General features: G+C 40.5%; 1 protein-coding gene and 1 pseudogene across 1 annotated transcript in view; both read right to left on the minus strand.

Moving 5' to 3' along the window:
* The window catches only part of LOC125887275 (uncharacterized), a 753166-nt pseudogene that overhangs the window by 352223 nt on the left and 378530 nt on the right, over positions 1-22413 (minus strand).
* The window catches only part of hsf4 (heat shock transcription factor 4), a 31592-nt gene continuing 22656 nt past the window's right edge, over positions 13478-22413 (minus strand). The window contains exons 12-13 of the mRNA XM_049575081.1: positions 15235-15332; positions 13478-13589 (exon numbers count right to left, since the gene is read on the minus strand). Coding sequence (XP_049431038.1) covers positions 15273-15332 — 60 coding nt within the window. The 3' untranslated portion in view covers positions 13478-13589; positions 15235-15272. The remainder of the gene's footprint in view (positions 13590-15234; positions 15333-22413) is intronic.

A 22413-nucleotide genomic window follows, 5' to 3' on the forward strand; every position in this document is an offset into this window, starting at 1 on the left:
AGGATTTAATCCATTGTGTCCAATAACATTTCAAAAATCTGTTGCCACACTATTAAATGATTTTATCTCCATTCAAGTTGGCAAAGTGCTAAAAAAAAATAAGCCGCTTGGCTGTCAGAAATCTCTAGTGTTCCTGCTCTATGGACTGTGGAAGCAGAGTTGAAAAGCCACGTAATTTTAAATACTGAATTCAAACTTTTTGTGCTTCATGCGCCACTGAACAACTTTCACAGCTCCAATGCTGTATCCCAGAGTTCCTACAGTTTAAGGCAAGTTAGATTTAGACCTCAAAAAAGAGAGGAAAACTTACTGCCAATATAAAAACAACATAAATAATCCAGGACCAGGCATTCAAGATAGTTTGAAAAATGAAGAAGGCCTTTATTTGAATGGACTTGAAAAATCAAAAACACACCAACGTGCATCAGCTTGCGTCTTCCTCAGGGTGTAGTTAGTTTAAGAATTTTTAGTGCCACCTGAAATGAAATTTAAGACCAATTTTACAGTGACTAAAATGTGACTTTTTGGTGCCCTCAATGTGAGAGGCATTTGCTAAATTATAGATGCATTTTTAAAATGTTAACAATTATTTTTGAGATTTTACAGTGCAGAATCCAAAAAAGCAACCCATAAAATCCTAGCATTTTTTTTTTAACTTCTGACATATTGATTGCAAACATTTAATACCAATTAAGGTCTTATTTTTTCATTAATAAATTTAATGCCCTCTAGGACCTTTAAGGGATCTGTGGGAACCCTGGTATCCACTTCTCTTTATACATTAATGGCTCCAGTGCAAAATAAAGAGAAAAGAGAATAAAACACACACAATTGCTCATTTCAGTAACATTTTTTTTATCTTCTTACATCTCTTCTCACCTCCTTCTCATCTGTACTTCCTCCTCCTTTACTTTTCACATCACTTAAGATGCAGGATCTTCCAGTGAGGCAACTCTTCAGCAATTCCTTGTATCTCTTTGTATTTCAATTCAGCCCTCCCTGCTTTTTTAAACGATAAAATATGCAGGGATGTTTCCTCTTTTTCCTTTTTTTTGTCATCTGTGCAGGAGCTTGTCCCCGCTCTGTGTTGTGAGGCTGTGGCGCCTGCAGTTGAAGTGCTTCAGCTCGATGCTGCTGGTAGTTATGAATAAAAGACGCCTTGTTCTGTTGTAGTCTGGTCCTGCATCTGCCTGCAGCTCCTGCTTAAGTGATCTCTGAGGACCCCTGGTTGGTATTTGGGGAAGAAAGAGAAAGAAAGAGAAGGAAGCAGCATGTGTGACATAGCAGTTGTGAGAATGTCTTTACATTCATCTCTGCATGCAGAGAAATGCTTAAATGCAAGGAAGCTATATGTTTGTGAATTTATAAATTTTGTACATGTGTGTGCCACGGTCTGACCTGCTGCCTGTGTGTGTGTGTGTGTGTGTGTGTGTGTCTGGTGCAATCGAAGGTTTTGCTCCAGAGAGATGCTCCATGGAGCACGATGAGAGGAGAAGTACTCAGGGACAACACAAGCCATTCCAAATAGCACTCAGTCTGAATAATGCAGCAGTATGGAGGAGGGAGGGAGGATGAGGGAGGAGGAGGGATAGAGAGCAAGAAGAGGAAGAAGACAGGGTGTAAGAGAGATTGTGTAGGGTGTGGGGAGCAGAGGAGTTGCAGAATGATGCGAGCACAGTGGATGGTGGAGGAGAAAAGAGCGGAAATAAGGTGCAGGATGGAGAGAGAGGAAGAAATGGAGGAAAAATGGGAACAACAGCTGATCCACAATGATACAGAAGAGGTGGAGAAAGAGAATGGTGGAAGGGGGCAGGAGAAAAAAAAAGGACACAGAAAACAGAGTGGAGATGGATGTGGATGCAAGGAGATAAAGAAAGCAATCTGTGTGAAGAGAACAAAAGACAGAAAGAGAAAGGAAAAGAGGAGATGAGGGAGGGATGAACAGTAGAGAGGAGAGGAAAGACAAAGGAGGCCAGGACAGAGAGTTACTCAGTGAGATAGAAAAGATTTTTAAATGAGGATCATGTCCCACTTGGCTGTAGTTTCAAAACATTTTTAAAAAGAGCTGAAAGCTTTTTCCAAAGGTCTAATAATACCTCTCATATACAGCTCTGCTTTACTTTTGGTGGAGCTGAAACTATTGGCAAGCAAATATCACTCTGTGCACTTTGCAAGAAACTACACTTATTAATGCTGCATATTCCAGTGAAACTGTGTAGGTATATTACACAACAATTAAGAAGATCAAAGTGGAGGCTGCTTTGAGTAATTCTATAAGAAGATAAAGAAACAATAAATAAAGAACACTTTAATAAATGTTGTTATATGCATCAATATAAGTAATAAAAAAACTGCTGCTTTCAGTATTTGAACTGAAGATGATGAATTGTTTACCATTGTTTCAATTAATGTTACTGATGTTAAAGTACAACTGAAACACACTAAGTCATCACATTTTGTAGTCAAAGTAACGTCAACGGGTGGCTGCGGCTCAGAGGTGGAGCGGGTCATCCACTAACTGGAAGCCAGCGGTTTGATCCCTGGCTCTTCCAGTCCACATGTTGAAGTATCCTTGCTCCCACTGGCTGATCCATCGGTGTGTGAGAGCGGGTGAATGGTTACGAAGTAACAGGTGGCACCATCTATGGTAGCCCGGCTACCAATGTATGAATGTGCCTGTGAATAGGTCAGTGTGATGCGGTGTAAAAAGGGCTTTGGGTGGCTGGAAGACTTGAAAGGTGCTATAAAAGTGCAGTCCGCTTACCATTCAACCTGTTTTTTTTTATGTATTGTGTTTTTAATTATAAAAAGGAATAAAGGAGAAAGAAGGTCATCAGGTAAATATCAGACTTAACCCAGCCCTTTTTCATCTCAGTTGCCTGGTGTTACAATGTAGATTAAGAGATACAGTAAACAAACTAATGCTGTAGCTTACATGTCAGGGCAGACAGTGTATTGTTAGAGGTATTAAAGAACACAGACCACACCAAACCAAACCAAATCAAACCCAAGTGACATTGCTGGTGGGTTAACATGCTGTTTCATGTACTGATCAGCTAATTAGCAGTGGTGATCCTAGACTCTGGAGGGCCCCAGCCAGAAAAGCCCATTGGTGCCCTGTTTCATTGCACTAATGGTAAAACCTAATGTTGTATGTATGACAGTTCCAAGTAGCTGGCTGACTGTCATAGTTAGCAGTATCTAGCTTTCATACAGCAGTTAAAGGGAGCTGCACTTACGGGTGTTTGTTGGTCATGCACTGTATAGTACCTTTATGGGTGGTTTTTTGGGGAGGTTATAGTTGTCATTGCAAAATGTGCCAATATGAGTGGCCATCGATGGACCCTTTTCCCAGATTTTTTCGTGGGGTCCCAAATAATTACCTGGCTTGCCTCTCCTGATGGTGTGCCCCTGCTAATTGGCTTTCTTGTCTAGTAGGCATTTGTCTGAACATATCACACATCAGCTTCATTAGATGATAATATGTAACTTTTGTTTTACAGCTTGTTGCACTGCCCCATTACTGTGGCCACTCTGTCATTTTTAGCAGATTTTAGCAGACTAGTGCAGTGCCTGTTCAAAACATGCCTGTTTGTAACGGGCCAATCTCCACTACCTCCTGGCCACATGCATTTTTGTTTAAACATGATTTAAAACATGTCTGTACAAACAGTCTAATGTGTGGCCTAGTAAAAAGTCTGAACATATGCCTGCCTTGAAACTCTGCTCAAGCAGAACTCATATGCAAGCACATGCTCGGGCATGCTCATGGCACGCTACTCATAGGCAGAAGTGTTTTGTAATATAATGTTTGGGAAATACTGAGCGTACACCTGGATAAATGAGACTTGGGTTACACTGCACAAGTTCATATGGTTTTGCTGTTTTGAAATGCAGACCCCTATGACTTCAATTCATGAAGAATGTTTGCTGTTTTCTCAGAGTCTCAGTTTACTGTGGAGGAAGAGAGAAAAACAGTTTTCCTCATGAATTCAAAATAACACACATTCAGTAATTGATATACAAATGGTCATTTTGTGAGTGAAGTATCCCTTTCATAGTGTCCCCCCCCTCAATACACTACACAGAGAATACATTGTGCGCAACTAATAAGTTTTTCCTCCTCTTCCTTGGGACCTCAGTTATAAAACTACCAAGTCTGAAGTCAATCAGATGAACAGCTGTCATGAAAATCAAAGGAGAGATACAGTATACATACAGACAGACTCCTTCCATTCTCGAAGGAGAATGAATTGTAGCAACCATCTGATCTCAAGTTATATTCTAAGCTACAAAGAGCTTGATACCTCAAGGTAAAGTTGACCTTCAAAATGAAGCTAAAGTAAAAGGATCCTAAATCTGCACACTGAATCTCATTTTTCACAAGTTTAACATCCACCACAACTCCAGTATGTATTACAGGTTCTTGAGCAAGACTAGACATACACACCGCACTGACCGTCTCATCATAAAATTTTATCAGCTAAATGTCAGAAATGTCACGACATGAATGCCAGACATACAGGTTACATAACATGGAAAACTGCACTGAGAAAAACTAAAATAATTACAGAAAATCATCATATAAAACAAGGAGAGACTCTAAGGCATAAGAACTTTCAAAAGCCATAACTGCTTAGGTATCTCATACAGAACACTTCCGACAGCACAGCACAGATAATGCCATCTTCCAGGTCGCACTACTTAAATATTCACCATACAGTTGCTGAACAGACTGTAGCTTCAACAGACTAGTTAAATTTAAAATATTTAGCTGCCAGAAAAAAATAAAACAAAACAAAGGTTGTATTGTGTGAGTCATCCAGTGAGGAGTACATGAATGGCCGGATTTTAGGACTGATAATAGGCTTCTGAGAGAAGTAAATATAAACAGCAGCAATAATGACAGCTAATTGGGCTGACCTCCTGAAAGGTTGATTTAATGAAAAACATTAAACAGCAGCAGCAACACAACAAAAGGATTAAAATCATTAAAAACATCAACCTGAAGTTCATATCTAGAAAATTCACTGGTTCATTTGTACATTTAAAAAGACCAATAAAAGAAGGAAAACCACAATTTATCACAGTGATATTCAGTACAGCCTAGCTGTGGGAAAGTGCACTTATCTCGCTTCACGCCTAGCTGCAGCTGCAATGTGCCAGTAATCAGAGAGAGCAACACCTTCTCTGACATCATTGTTGTGAGAAAATTTTAGACAGTGATTTTACACTCTTGGGCTGATGGTTGGTTAAAAGGGCTGAAATCTAATTTGGAGGATTCACAAATGGAATATTTGCTACATCAGAGGCGTAACTGGAGAGGAGTGCAGCTCCACCACCATGAAACAAGGAGAAGACAAGACAGAGAGAACCTGAGAGAGACACGAGTTGAGAGGAGAGATAACGATATTTATAGCAGCTATACTTCCTGTGCGTGTGTGTGTGTGTGTGTGTGTGTGTGCACATAAAGCCCTTAAAATGCGTTGCATGACAGTATGCACTTATGCCTAATTTACAAGAGTTTGAAGTGAATGTCATTTTCAAAACACATCACAACACTATCTTTGTAATGTTGGTGGAGGGGAGGGTTGGCATATCCAAACCATACTGCCACTCTCATTTCATAAAGTATGCTCTGAATATGCACCAGGAGCTGGCTGTATGAGTCACAAAGTTCCATGGTTACAGAGTTTTACAGTAGGAGCAGATTTCTGGTAAGAAATCAAAGTGACAACACAAACAGATGGAGCTGTGGCACAACAAAGATGTGTAAATGATTGTTCATAACAGCTATGCTGTCAGCTAGCTGCAATTACTTGCAGTCAGAGGTCGGCCAAAAGTCATTGTTTTATAAGTCCCACGTCTTCGCCATGAAGTCTCAGGTCAAGTTCAAGGCCTAAACTTTGTGTATTTAGTTCTAAACAACAAAGTATGTGCCAAAATGTACCAAATGTAACGCCAAATTTTTAAGTGCATTAAAAATTTGTATCTATGATTCAGAGGTTGTCTGCACATGGTTCTCAACATGGAGGTGGCTGAGTTGGTGGCTAACAACTCACATTGCTAACAACATGAACAGTGAAGTAACAATGTAAACAGTGTTGCCAGAGCTATCATTGTTAGCTGGAGGGGAGCCAGAAGGTGGGAACTGTGCTTGGACAGTGTTATATGAGCACAGTGCAAAGCGGCTGCATGTCCCAGGATGTCAAAATACGCTACTTTGGCAGTGTCCTTGGTGTCACTCTTTAGCATCTGTATGAGACAGACCAGGCTTTAAATCAACCCCAATGTAAGCCCATCTGTGTCATTATTAGACATTCAGAACAACAGACGTAGTATAAAGAACATGAAAGTCCGCAAAGATGGGGAGGGAGGAGAGGGAAATGAGTCCAACAAGCATAGGACCTTTTGCTTGGTATGAAGTTGCTCTTGAGTCCGACTCAGGATGGCACCTCAAGGTTCCATCTTAGGGCCCATTTTATTTACACTGTACGTGGTTCCATTAGGCGCTATTTTCCACCAGCACAAAGTCTCTTCTCACTGTTATGCGATGACACACAAATTTATCTTGCATTAAACCCAGGGGATTCCAACTCTATTACATCACAAACTGTCTTCAGTTAAATGATAACAAAACAGAGGTTATTGTTTTTGGTTCCCCCAGCAACACAAACAGCATAGTCAGCCACTTAGGACCACTCACATTTTACGTTCATACCCATGGCAGAAATCTTGGTGTCATTTTCGACTCTTCTTTCAAATTTGACAAACAAATCAACACTCTAGTGAAAGGCTGTTATTTTAAACTACGAAACGTCGCAAAACTTAAGTCCATCATCTCACACAATGAACTCAAGACTGTAACCACTGCATTCATCTCCTCAAGGCTGGGCTATTGTAACTCTTTGTGCCTAGGTGTCTGCCAGTCATCTATGTCTCGTTTGCAGCTGGTGCTCCAAAGCTCTGGAATAGCCTTCCCCTCTTGATCAAATGCTTCCCCTCCACTGACACTTTTAAGACAAATCTTAAAACGTAAATATTTTCAATGGCTTTTGGTTGTCTGTAGTGATTTCAGTATTTTAGTATTTTATTTTATCCTTACACGTTTGTAATTGTTCTTACCAATTTTATCCTGTTTTATATTTGTGTACATTTTGAATTGCTATATATTTGCGTGTCATTCTTTTATTTTGCACAGCACTTCGGTCAGCTTTTGTTTTTAAATGTGCTATATAAATAAACTTGATGTGGTTTATTTGGTTCCTGCAACTACCAGGCAGGAGCTAACCTGAAAATATATGTTAGCTTGTAGTGTATCTTCTAAGAAATTTAAGTTATGAAGAGAGCCCAAATTAATTTGAATACATGGTAGTTCTCATCCATAAGATTAAGACAAAAGTGTTTCACGCACGGTGACACTGCACCAACCCTTTGCTTAATATATATTTGCAATGCACTGATATCTGGCAGCCTTGACAATGAGCATTATTAAATGACCATAACTGCAGGTCTATCTAATCCAGGACACACTACTGGCCAGGTTGGCAGTTTCTAAGCTGCTGGTTATCTGTGCCACATAGAGGACAAAAGATAATTGGAATTCCTAAATGAAAAGTGTCTTTTGTGAAGCCTTTTTCCCCCAGACATTGTGTGCTGCTTATTACAGATGACCCCACCTCAGTCTTTGTTGTACATCCTCAGACATCATGTGAAGATAATAACTTCAGTTGTATAGCACTACTCAGAAAATGCTTTTGTACATAAGAGTTTAAAACAACATCAGTGTAAATACTGTAAAATGAAAATGCAATTAATGGAATAAAAGGATGACAGAGAGGGAAAACAGACTAGACAGAAGTGGACAAAGCAAACCACAATATAATAGACTGACAGATAGACAGATACATACTGTACTGAAGACCAAATCTACAATCCAACAGTACTATATGTGGGTGAAATGTAAGCTAAACATTTGTGTATTTACATAATGGAGGTGATGGCAGTTACCTTGAAGTCCTTATTTTATTAATGACGCCATTCAGAAAGAGTCAGATAGTGTAAGTGTAAACAGCACCATGCCCATAGAACCACATCAGAGGTTACGAACTGTAATTATGCATTCAGCTCTTTCTTTCTTTTTTATATTCTGACTTCTGTCTCCTTTCTCTTGAAAGACTTAGAAATTCAGGCCTTATCCACACTTACATGGTTATATTCTTAAACGTAGTCCTCTCTATGTGTTTTGACCTTTTATCCACAAACAAACTGCGTTTTATGAGAACAGATCTTTCACAAAACTCCTTCCAGGGCGATGATTTTTAGAAACTTCAGCATCAATGTGTAGAAAACTAAAGACTTCAGAATGCTTGCCGTTATCTCCTTCATGAAGTGCCACAAATGAGAAGACATTTTGTGATAGCAGTCATGACCAAAACAATGTTCCCTCTCACCTTGAGAACAAGATTTTTTACATGTTTACACATAAATGTACAGTTACTCTTCCACCAAACTGAGGAACAGGGGCATTAAAATGTGCTAAGGTCTGGATCCTCTTCATCTTCTTCTTTGCTTGGCTTTAGGGTTACAGTTATATCACCACCTGTTGGTTTGGCTACTCTTGACAGTAACTGTTGTGTTTTGCGTTTTCATTTGAACAGAGATATATTTCTTTATCTGTGCTTATGAGGAAAAGAAATGTTTGAGAACGAAGGAGGGAAAACCGTGTTCACAAAAATATCTGGGTCCATATGGATTAGGTTTCAGTTGATACAACAGGCCCTTTTATAAACTGGTTTTAAAGAACAGGAGCTTCTCTGCTGCCATCGATCACCCTACATTTGTTGATTTGCAAACAAATATTTCATCAGAGGTTCCACAAGGCTTGATTTTTGGACCACTGCTTTTTAATATTTACATGCTCCCACTTATGAGGAAATATAACCATATCAAATCTTCTATATATCCATTAATTAGGGCCAGAAGCTGAAATATTTTAATGTCACTATAAAATTCTTAACACTACAAGTGTTACTGGAGTTTTTATGATGTACTTCAAAATGGCTGCCTTTTCACAAAAGTTGTTATAAAATGGTTACTGTTCTTGCACCAAGCTTTCCAATGTAGTTGTGATGATTTTTCATTCATCGTCACCTCTGCAACACCCATGTTACTACTAACCACTGCCAGGCAGGCTAATGCTAACGCCAGGGCCACACTGCCCGCGGAAGCGCAGCGCACCGAAATTCTCTCGCGCGCCGGAGTACCTCCGTTCACATCAGACACGCATTTCTCCACGCCGTCGACAAGTGATTCTGCTCCCATCTTTTGTTTTTCACTGCCTGGCTTGTCAGATTCGCTCGCGGCTCGCGCAGAAAATAGACCAGACGCCGAACTGATCGCTGCAAATCGTGAGCCTGCCGCGGAGCTCCCCGGTGCGGCGCGGCCAGTGTGGACGACACAGTCGGTTAACATGGGCGCCGAAAGGAAACTGCCTTCTCTTCTCGGCACTTCGAGGCTATTCGCGGCGCTTCCGCGGGCGGTGTGGCCCTAGCGTAACAGTTTATGTCAAAACAGACCAACAAACTGTTTAATCCATTCCTGGCCCCAATTGCTCTGGCACACAGCACTGCCTATTTGTTAGACATTTCATAGTTAATTGCATAAACAAGGACATGCATTTACAGACAACAAATAACAATTCAACACTAATTCAAAGAGAGTAATTAAAATGTCTTTAGTCTGCTTTCTTTCACTTTTATTTGTTTTAACAACTTAAATATTTCATACACAGGTGGAATACATGTTCAGTTTCTTTGACTCGCTGTAACAATACACTTTAGTCTTTGCAAAAAACCATTTAAAACATTTCACATTTTAAGCAGGTTGTGGCCCGCTTTCAAAATCATCTAAGCACTAAGACTGCCCGTGTGACTTTATTGACAGCAAGTGTATTTTGTTGTAACAAGAAAGGGTTTTGCCATCTTCTCTTAATGTATTGATGTGCTGATGTGTTGTTGTCTGTAAGTAGTACAGAAGTGCTTTTGGGATGCCAGGCTTTGTTACAGCGGAGATCTTTTTCACTCAGTTAACAAAAATACTTCCTTATTTATCTGCAATCCTGACAAGCATAAATGTCATTTGAACACACATCCATTTGTTTCCAGTGCAAATGATTAAATGGAAAACAGAATAAATTAAGAACACAACAGCAACTGAATGTGTGTATTTATCACTCCTTGAAAAAAAAAAATCATCAACACTCATATTATCATGAGGAACAAGAATAAATGCTATGTCTAAAATGTACTGTATACTCTCAAATATCATACAACTGTGATTTTTAGTGCAATTTCACTTGTTATACACCACAGCTTGTTGCACACGGAAGGAGGGTCTGACACAAAAATGTTAACCTGCAAGGGACAGTTTGCATTAGCTTTTTAATCTGGCAAATTCAATTTAATGTCTCAGTAAATCTACCCAGTATCAACACAGCTGTCGTTTTTTCCTGACTCAGTGCCGTAATATATCAGTTACAATCCTGTCTATGTCCGAGGGATTTATTTTCTAACTTGCTAAATCATACTGTACCAAGTACCACTGTACATGCCCTTTTCTAAAAGCTAATGCAAATCACTACCAGTTTTTGGCCTTGCTAGCAGCAGAGTGTAGTTCTGAAAATACAGTTGCTGGTTGGCTGGTTGTTAAGCTAGTTCAAATCTGCATGGATTGACTGGGTGTAAAGAGCTAGCAGGGCTTTTAGATTCCCAAAGTGTCCAGCTATTTTGTGCAAGAAGGCATTCAGCTATAAGGGGTTACGGTTACGGTGGGGCTATACGCATAGACTTGCAGCAGGCTAAGTTGTAGCTGTTGTGCGCCTCCTCAAAACTGAAACCAACCCAGTCACAAAAAAAAAAAAAAATGTTGGCTTTTTACATACAGATATGTTGCATTTGCATGTTATTGTGTTGCACATATATTGACATTTTTCATTTCAACAAGGCTGTGGTAAACATGTGGTTACATTTAGGCACAAAAACCACTGGAATAATGGTTAGGAAAAGATCATGTTTTGGCTTCAAATAAGCATTCTGGGGGGCACAATCCCAATAGAAAAATCAGAGATATCTACTTTTTGTGCTTCTATCTCAGCAGAAGAAGCAGTGTTGTCTGTCTAAAAACACTTGCTGGATCATCATAATAACAAATAACTATCACAGCAGGTAAACAATGACTTCTCAACAATAACCTCCACTTTTTATGCCACCATCCCTGTGGTAAAAGCAGCTATGTCTGTAAAACAAAACAAAAAAAACAGCTGCTTTTTTCCTGGCAGGAAAACGGTGGTGTCTTGGTAACAAACAATCACTTTTCATGTCACTATCCCACAGGAAAAAGAAGCAATGTCTTAGCAAAAACAACTTTGTGCCATTGTCTGGGCAGGAAAAGCGACGATGTCTCGGTAAAGAAACAACTGTTTTTCATTCTCTGTCTCTACAGAAAAAGCAGTGATGTCTCAGCAAAAGACAGCTGTTATTGTGCTAATATCCCTGCAGGAAAACCAGCAGTGTCTCTAAAAAAACCAACTACATTTCATGCCACGATCCAGGCAGGAAAAGCAACTATGTCTAGGAAAAAGCATTTGCTTTTTGTGCCTAAAAGCCACTGGAAAAACAGTGACAGCTTACTAAATTACAACCAGTTGGTCTCGAACAGTGGTCTGCAGCTCGGTAGGTGTCTCGCCTAGGTGTCACATCATCCACCAGCTGCTATACTACATCACTTTTGAAATGTTGATATGATATGTATGAAATGTGCAAATGTAACATACTCATGGTTTGCAAAAATATACAATGTCAACATTTTCTTCTGGCGACTGGGCTGCTGAAACTACAAGCTGAAGCTTTGGTCCGACTCAGCATGAAGAACTAGCAGGGCTTTAAGATTCACAGGCTAACATTATCCTTCTGCAGTGCATCTTACTATGGTGTCTTCCAGTCCACCACTCACAGTTGCTGTTTCCTACATTCCTATGGTCATCCATGTATTGCAATTTTGTGAGTTCTCACAGTTCTGTACAGTATTGCACGATTCAACTCATCTCCTGGAGGTTTCCCAGAAGAATTTTCAGCATCAAGTTAACCATTAAACTGTTGCCTGCAACCAGTGCTGAGGACTAATATTTTACATCCAATGGTTATTCATTATCTTTAGTAATACAGAAAATTAATATGCATTTCTTCAAGCAGGTATTCATGGTTCTATAACAGATTAAATTCTCAAGTAACCACCCCACCAAGCATTTACTGAAACGCAGTCAACCATAACAAAATCTTTTTAAAGACTGGCTCCTGGACAAGTATTCTATCTTTTTAATTTTTTAACTTTTTTACAAAGTATGAAAAGTAGCATCCCACTGTCTTGACTCTCTATTAGGGTTTCTATGTTCTATGCACACTCAAGGTTTAACTTAATGTGTGGCCTGTATTGCCAGTTAAAAACAGTAGTAACATTCAGAGACACTGTGTCTCCAAGGCTAAATTTTGCTTTTGGATTTTTGAAACCCCTGTTATTGAGGTCAGTATCTCTTTTAGACATGCATGTGTAGAGCAACAAAGTGTTGGTCATCTACAAACAGAAAATAAATGACCTGTTGTCATAACTCTATATAACTAGTGATACAGATTGTGCAAAAATGCAGTGGTGTTCATGGTTTTGTCAAATGAGAAGTCCATCTTTTAATATTTCCTTGAAACTTCACATTTAAATGGACAGAAGAGAAATAACTCTAAGTCTCCAGCTACATGTCAGGCCTGTGCAAAGATACATTAGATGGGTGCTTCAGTGTGTAAAACTTCCTATCATGATATGCTTTAGAAAACTAAAAGTTTCTTAATGGATCTTACAGTGGCTTGAATCCACATTTTTGCTAAAGGAACCTTTCATATCATAGAAGGCTTACTCACCTCTGATCTATCTCAACACATTTATCATGATCTGAAATGCATGAAATATATGAGGAGCCTTTACATCATCAACAACCTTACACAGACTGACAAAATTCACATAACTTGTAATATACAGTATGCTACATTGTCCCCCCAAGATGGTTTTTCACAGTGACTTTTTTTTTTTTTTTTTTGCTTTAAGTTTTCTCTTGGATACAAATACAGTATTTTTGTAGGAAGGATAAAATAATAAAAATATTCATTTGTACATCCGTAATAGATTCTTTATACAATAGAGGAAGAAAAAGTCACTTTCACAGGCAGGAACTCCCTCTCACACAAAGACTAAAGTGCTGGAGCCAAGAATGCACCGCCTGCATCCAGCTGGTGTAATATTGGAGTATATATATATATATATATATATATCCTCATGCCCACAGAGCTGGTGGCTGATAGGCCCAATGGCAGTCAACTGGCCAGGAAATATAAGCATGCAGACTTCTTCATTGCTGCACTTTGTAGGTATGTGAATGGAACGAAAGAAAGAAAGTAAAGCCACGCGTAAGAAACAGCCTGGCAGGGCTGTGGGATCGAACCCATGCAGAGTGGAATAATGAGGGGAACAGCAGCTTCTGTGGCCTGAGGAGAGAAACAAGAAGAGATGACAGAGTCAGTCTTTGAGCACGCACAGCACCTCCATAGTTACACATGGAGGAATGGGGATGAGGATAACAACAGACAACAGAATTATCTGCTCTTGAATGGAAATAATGAGGGATTATAGTTCACTCATTTAATACCACACAGGTAGGTGAAGTTAGTTACCATTAAGTTTTAAGGATAGGACAGGATTTTGTCATGTCTTTCTTAATACAATACTTGTATCCCATATTTATAGTGTAAATGATTGCCACAAATTGTTGGTTTCATGACTAATAAGTGAATTTTGTTTTGTCATTAGCTTACACGGTTAAGACATGCCTTTGCCCCAGTCAATCATTTGTGTTTTATTTTGATGAAAATGAAGACATTTCTAACATAAACTAATGCAGAAAAGGCAAAACTGGTGCAAAGAAAGTCACAAGAATTCAGGAAAATACATCATATATGCTTTACATTATATAAAACGTACAGTTGACCTGTGTGTGCCTGTGCTTGGTGATGTCAAAAGGTACAGAGTGCTAACGACAGAGCTCACATTGATTGGGCTGAGGAGAGTCTTGTATAAGCGCCAGTCACAGTTGGCAAGATGTTACATGACATGTCCTTGTCTTGTAAGGAGTTTAAGTGTTGCTAATGTATGGAAAAATGAGTATTGCATTAAAATACCCTTGAACAATGTATGAGAATACCTTTTAATGCTCTTGACCTATAATGACATTAAAATAATAGACCTGCCATATGTCTACAGTACTGTTCAAAAGCATAATGTTTGTTACCATGGCAATGACATATTTTGCTAGAGAGTAGTATGTACAGTTTCATAAAAAATGTGTTTTATGATGTTCCTGTTTTGATATTCTGTGTTTTTATTTCTTTGTATTTTCACCTTTACTGAAAGAAGACAGAATAGCATGGAAATGCAGAGAGAGTGTTGGGTATAACATGCAACAAAGGTCCCAAGGCTGGAATTGAACCTAGGATACTGTGGTGAAATGTGGCGTGGGTTATAACCACTTAGCTACCAAGAAGCTCCTTCCATATATTTTTTTATTATCAACAAACTGCATGTTCTATTGTTGTCCAACTTATAAACACATCAGTGTGCCACAGTGGTGCACCGAGTGACATGTTCCTTTATCACCGTAAGGACAGGAACAAAGATTTCTTTAAGTCAGTCCCACATATACTGTCCTGCTGCTGGAAATACTCATTACAGCACCAAATATGTATTAATTCACAGCTCAAAATAGTTCCCAGTGAATGCACTGTTATCTCCTGTTTGGGGAACAAATACTAAAAATCACAGTGCCCTGCTGTTTTGGCAAATTGTTATTACCCAGTCACTGAACATGTACTTTAAATATATTCATGACCTATTTTAAAGATTCATGTCTCCAGTAGGAATCAGTGGCTTTGGGTTTGAGTGCCACAGACAGCCTGGGGAAGTCAGAAAGTAGTTGAAGACAGATTAACACATGGTTGGTTTTGGTGCTGATTTGTTGCCATTAAAATAAATGATAGATAAATATCATCAGCCTCATCCCCTAAAGACTTAGAACTGTATGATCGATATGTCCTCCAGCTGCTGAAATACTGACAGATTATGTCACAGGGTTGTTACCTTCCACTTCAGAAAGGACAGTCCACAGCACAGATCGATCACTGTTCCTCACATCCAGTAGCTGGAAAAGCTTCTGCTTCCTGGTTCTGGAACATGTACTGTGAAGGGAAGAAAACAAACACATTTAGCACCTTAAAGCTGCAGAATTTAACTTAGAAAAATAGCATTTTGTCATATTTGCTAAAACTGTATTCTGACAGCAGTGAGACGGATAACCTGTCAAAAAATCAAGTTTCTCTGGCTCCTCCTAATGCTCCTAATGGCATTTGCAAGAATCTGCTGTGCCTGAATAAAAACAATCAGAGCCGCGAAGACTCTCTCTTTCCACCTTGCCATTTTGTAAAAAAGGGTCATGGAATGGACAGACCAAGCATCGGTGGTAATAACAGAGCTGAAATATGCTGTGTATAAAAAGGACAGCAGGCGGGACGGGATCTTGGGCAGCATGGGTGTGACGCTTTGACTATGTGTTATGCGTCCCACCACTGGAGATTTAAAAATTGAGCTGATAGCAGTTAGGAGCTAACTCAGTGAAGAGGAACAGTGACCAAAAATGTCCACAAATTAAGAAAACAATGGGGCCTGGGAGCTCCTTACTCTCTAAGCAGAGGACAAGATCAGTCGTCATATAACAGGGAATGTGAACGATTGTTACTCTGCTGTTGTACTAGTCTTTGCCGTGTGCGCATTTGTTGGCAAAGGAAAGCTGGGCAGATTTTTAATTGCCGGTGGTTGTTTCTCCACCATTGTGTTTGCAAGCTTCATCTGAGGCAGCAAGCTAAAGATACTGAGACTGACTGAGTGAGAGCATGCGTGGGGGGAGGGGGGCTGTGCAGCAGGTGCACGAGCAGAGATTGACATGTGGTGGAAAGTCCTACTAGCTCTGACTGTTTTTCTCCAGATGCGGTGGATTCTTGCAAGTTTTCACAGATTATCTGTCATGTACTACATTCAAAATATATTGACAGTTTAGGCAAATATGAAAAATGGTGGGAGTAAACAACTCTGTAATTTCATAACAAATGATGCAAGGTTTGTGCTTTTGTCAAATGTTGAATATCTATTATCTGACATATTCATTACACACTTATTCAGCGTAACTAAAAAGTTATGTGATGGTAAAAGCCTTGTTCCTTAGTGCAGAAACTGTGCTACCAACATGCGCACCAGCAAAATCAAGTTCAACCCCTGAGCCTGATACAGCGCTTGTTGCTCCACTTACAGGAGGTAAGCCATGGTTGTGTTCATCTGGCAGTGTGGCCAGAGATGATTCAAACCCACAAAGACGTGATGGTTATCTTCCAAAAGCACATCAACACAAATCTTTCATTTCTCCTTTCTTTTGAACCACCACATCCGTTTGCATTAAAGTGCTTCTGTTAAGCTACATTAACAGTGTCTCGCTGGGTATATCTGCTCTGCAGTGCCTGGTGTCTCAGTCAGGCTACAGAGAGGAAGACGAGGTAGAAGAAAAACAGCCGCAGTAATGAGGAGCCGAGGATGAAGAGAGAGAGAGAGGCACAAGCAGGGAGCATGAGGGAGAAGGCAGGGTAATGAAAAAGAGGCATATCCTCTTGAACTTGATTTTGCAGATTTTCCTTCATGAGTGAATAGAAGATCTTTAAGTGGTACAGAGGTTTCTTCAGATGGTTACAGAGGTCTGTGGGTGAATGGCACACAACGTATGATAAATTACCAGAACATGGGGCAAACAAGGCACACAGAGACTGGCTAGGAGTGGAAAAACCTGCAGCACTCTCTAATTACTGGGAGTAGTGTTGACTGTCAGCTGCACAAACAAAACCAAACAGAGACATAGGGAAAATGATCTGTCTTTTCGATGAGATATTACACTAAAGAATCAAGAAATCTGCATGTTAAAAGGATAACTACAACTCCGGATGTTAGATAAAAGAAATAATTTTCTATTATCTCAGCTCTGACACCAGAATGAGCTCAATGATGTATGTGGAAGAAAAGAAGAAAAGTATGAATGGGAGATTAATGAACAGTTTGGGGAATTTAAAGTCTGTCATTAAAAAGCAGGCAGAGACATAGTTGTAACTATTGAGCAATGTACATTACATTGCAGCGGTCTGGCCCCACAGAAGGCAAGAGCAGTATATTAAATTGGAAAGTCAGTACCAGCATCTTAAAAGCCAAGAGTATCAAGACTGTACCTATGGCTAACCTAGTTTACTAATGTTCTCTTAAGAAATAATAAGCCAATACTGAGAGCAATTTGGGGTTTACAGTTAATGAAACATCTCTCAGGCTGGTGTTATTTCTCTAGCAGAACACTTACTTGGTCATTGTAGCTTTGCAGTTCACCTGACCTCTGACCTTCTGAGAAAGGTTTGCAATTCAATACTTTATAAGCATATGTATCAGCAGAATTGATTTTTATTACCCATTATTAGTAACTTATTAACATTTATAACCGCAGACCTACTGGTCTTTAATGACTGTATTATACGTTAAATGACTCACTATGAATTAGGGTTACAAGTTAGGGTAGGGATTAAGCCTAATGGGCCTGCACCACAAGAGGAATAGAAATTCTGGATCACTGCTGTGCACTGTTCAGAGGCGGCTGCAGAGTGGAGTGGCCACGAGGGGTGTGCCATATCATATAGATCACAATAATTCATATTGTGATATTTGCAATATTTTGACTTGTTCACAATTTGACATCATACTATTACCCAGGGCAAAAACAAGCATGTCTGAATGCAAAACTATTACAAACTCTGCCGTGGTTCCAAAAAGAGGAGCACCTTCGGTAGTGGGGAATAAACTGTGGCGTTGTTAGGCTGGGGTGTCCTGATTTTTTTATGAACAGCCACAAACTTCTCAGACTCTCTTAGTGAGTTACTGCTCAGAGGGAACTCAGTCAGCAGCTCCTCTGGCAGCAGCACAGTGTCTCTCCCTCTCCTCTGTTGCCTTGCACACACAGGAGTTAGTGGCGTCAAGTGATTTTGTCATAAACCTTTGGTGATGTAAACCTACATGACGCCCACTTGACATAAAAGTACATATATGTGAATGTGTGATATCGTAGCATAACAGCCTGTCACAGGTTACAGCGTGATGACCCAAAACCCAACTCAGTCATTTAGGATTTTGCTGAAAGAAAAGATATATATATATATATATATATATATATATATATATATATACATATATATACATATATATATATATGAAAATCCCAGGGTATATTTTTTGGATGTGGGAGCTGTTTAAGTGTGTAATTTGTGATATATTTTATTTTGTTGAACTGTTAATATTGTATACGGAATCTGAATCTCACTCTGAGTTACTGTTGTTTATCACAAACTATTGAAATGAGAGATTCTTTTTGTTTAGTTTTTATTGAATATTTGAAGGCAAAATGTTAGGTTGACATGCAAAACTATATTACTTATCTTGTTGCAATAATGTGTTCTTAAATTATTAATGAAATACATTTTTTTACTAATTTTTCATATCATCAATAATATCGTATCGCAATAATACCCTGACATATCGTGATATTATTTCAAGGCCATATCGCCCACCCCTTGTTGAGATCAAGATATGTAAACAAACTACGACGCATGCCCCCAGTGATGTGAGAGATGAAGCCAGCCAGAGTCTAGAACACGTTCTACGACACCACCGTCAACGTCACCGGTAACATCAATGAACTTACTGAGTCTGTGGTGGACTTAATTTATAAAAGAACAGAAGCAACTGAACCCAAAACTACATTTAAATGATTCCACAACCAGAAACCATGGGTTACAAGAACCTTTCGGGATGACATAAACACACACTGCAGCCAGTCTGGAAACATGGACCATCACAGGGTAGCAGCCTACTGTACACTGTAAGAAGAGGTGAAAAAGTACTAAAGTGCAATGCACAAGTTAAAGGAGCCGACAGAATCATATTGCAGTGGAATTTACCTTATATCATTTCATTTGACGAATAAATAAATGATTGATTGATTGAGCTCAGTCATTACCATGTCTTATTTTGCTTGTTTAATACATACTTTGTAAAAATGACAGTTTGTGGTTTTGTGAGGAGTTGTGTTCAAACTATTTCTTGGCGACCAGTGGCTGGGCACAGTGATTTCCTGGAGTCTCCTGGTCACAACAAGTCATTCCAACAGGCCAAAATATAAGCCAAGTTTCCATCCAAATTGAGCACAAATTTTAGACTAAAAATCAAAATGAATGCAATTTTCCATCCACCACTGGTGTGCAAACATTAAAAGTTAGTTCATCATGATAAACACTTTGTGGAGCTAATTCTCCAGTCAGGTGCCATTAAACCATCGCAAGAGAAAAGGGCACCACAAGATGACATAGTTATAGTAAAAGAGCACCAGTCAAACCTCAAATGGTCAAAAACAAAGGCAACATTATCATGGTGAGATGGCTGAAGATGAGTTCACCAGAATTCAGCAATTGTGTTATGCAATAGTGTTACATGTTGCAAAAGCAAAATCACTCATTTGTACATCTTTTAAGGAACTAGCTGCGATTTGACATTCAAGGTCACAGTGATGAGGACAAATTTCATATGACTTACCAGGAAAATAAGCCTTCAGTGATTTGAAACCAGTTAATAAATCATTCATCATTTCATGCCACCAATTTCCCCCCTAACTTCTCTCTACTTCGGCTGTTAAATGCAATCTTTAAAATGCAGATGCAAAGCACTTTTAGAGACATGCTGTATTCTGTGAGGCTGTTTGTACTCTTCCTGCGTCAGTCACTGGTGGTGAGAGAGCGTTTCACAAGGTGAGCTGCATGAAAGACTATTTAAGTCCCACAATGTGTCAAGACAGATTGAACAGCCTCACCATCTTGTCTATTCAATGCAAGGTGGCCAGAAAATTGGACTTCAATGACAATATTGATTACTTTGCAAGCAGAGAGGTTTAGCAGTGGGCCAACTTTAAAGAGGGGAGTTGGGAATATAATTTTTTAGCATTGCCCCAATTTGTATGTTTTAAGTTTTAGCATAAGTTTGTACCAGATCCTGAATCTAAGAGTCACAATGGACAATTTGATTTTCACCCTTGGCTTCAGACTGTGTTGTGAGCTGTGTGTCAAACCACTGTTCTAGTTTGGCAGGAAACCTCCACCTGGTGAAACTTTTCCACACGTCACTGGTGTTATTGTTGTTTACATTATTAACCACATTGTATCTATGCAATCAGTAGATCAGACAGGCCTCTTTGTTGACGGCCTAAGGCTGTGTTCAGACTAACATTAACACTGCATCAAAAAACAAAGCACTGTGTTAGCACAGCAGGTCCTGATGCAGAGGGCTCTGACAAAACATTGCAGGCTTGTCCAGCATGGCGCAAAAACATGCAAGTACACATTTCTTGTGAATCACTTTGTAGGGTTAAAGTTGAAATTCTATTTACTTCACTTTTAGAAGTGAGGATACACTGGTTGCTGCCATGATAACTGGAATAATACTGTGAAGGTGGCAGCAAAACTTCCACACTATTGCAGTTCCTAAGTTTTTCTTGCAGTGCTCTTTTTGCTCTGGATAACCCGATAAGGTGAAGACCCACCAGCCATGGTGTGGTGTCGGATGATGGGGGGTAGTTACACGAGTCATTACATGAGATGGTTTGTTAGTAACGAGTGAACAACACCAACTGGATAACTCTAAAGAACTGGTCTTGTCGTCACAAACGGTGGCAGCAGCCACAAGTGGTTTTGCTGATGTTAGTGTTATATCAACAGGTTCCTTCCTGCTAGGACTGCCACTAACGTTAGCTTGCTGCTCACAGCTCTCATTTAGTGACATAGGATTTGACTTTTAAAGTTCTGTTGTGTCATCCTCTGACTCTGCATGTGTTCTCTGTGTGTTGCCCTTTTGGAGGCAGACCAGCATTATTGTAATTCACAAGTAATGTAGTTTACATGGGGCCATTATGAAGTGGTGGGCCGGGGTGGGCTTTCTGATAGCCCCCAAACTCTCTGCCTGTACGTTGGGGTTCATCCCAGTGGACGAAAGGGTTGCATCCCTGCACCTTTGGGTCGGGGAATGGGTCCTGACTGTTGTCTGCGCTTATGCGCTGAACAGCAGTTCAGAGTACCCGCCCTTTTTGGAGTCCCTGGGACGGGTGCTGGACAGTGCCCCGGCCGGGGACTCCATTGTCCTGCTGGGGGACTTCAACGCTCACGTGGGCAATGACAGCAGGACCTGGAGGGGCATGGCTGGGAGGAACGGCCTGCCCGATCTGAACCTGAGTGGTGTGCAGTTATTGCACTTCTGTGAGGGTTGCAGTTTGGCCATAACTAACACCATGTTCGAGCATAAGGATGTCCATCGGTGCACGTGGCACCAGGACATCCTAGGTCGCAGGTCAATGATTGACTTTGTAGTCGTATCATTTGACCTGCAACCTTATGTTCTGGACACTCGGGTGAAGAGAGGAGCAGAGCTGTCAACTGATCACCACCTGGTGGTGAGTTGGATCAGCACGCAGACCTGGCAGGCCCAAATGAGCAGTGAGGGTCTGCTGGGAACGCCTGGCGGAAGAACCTGTCAAGATGATCTTCAACTCCCGCCTCCGGGAGAGCTTCGACCGCGTCCTGAGGGCAGAGGGGGACATTGAGTCTGAATGGGCCTTGTTCCGCTCTGCCATTGTCGAGGTGGCTGTTGCGAGCTGTGGCCACAAGGCCGCGGGGGCCAGTCGCGGCGGTAATCCCCGAACCCGCTGGTGAACACCAGAGGTGAGGGGAGCCGTCAGGCTGAAGAAGGAGGCCTATGGGGCATGGTTGGTCTGTGGGTCTCCAGAAGCAGCTGACGGGTACCTGCGGGCCAAGCGGAGCGCAGCAGCGGCAGTCGCGGAGGCAAAAACTGGGAGGCGTGGGAGGAGTTCGGTGAGGCCAGGGAGAAAGACTATCGATCGGCTCCAGAGAGGTTCTCTGCAAACCGTCTAGTGCCTCGAGGGGGAAGGCGGCAACTTGCTCACATTGTTTACAGTGGGGGTGGGGAGCTGCTGACGTCAACTGGGGACATTGTCGGGCGGTGGAAGGAATACTTTGAGGAGCTCCTCAATCCCACCAACACGTATTCCAGTGAGGAAACAGAGCCGGGGGTCTCAGGGGCGGGTCATCCAATTTCTGGGGCAGAAGTCGCCGAGGTAGTGAAGGAACT

Source organism: Epinephelus fuscoguttatus, linkage group LG4, assembly GCF_011397635.1.
Source record: "Epinephelus fuscoguttatus linkage group LG4, E.fuscoguttatus.final_Chr_v1".
NCBI lineage: Eukaryota > Metazoa > Chordata > Actinopteri > Perciformes > Serranidae > Epinephelus > Epinephelus fuscoguttatus.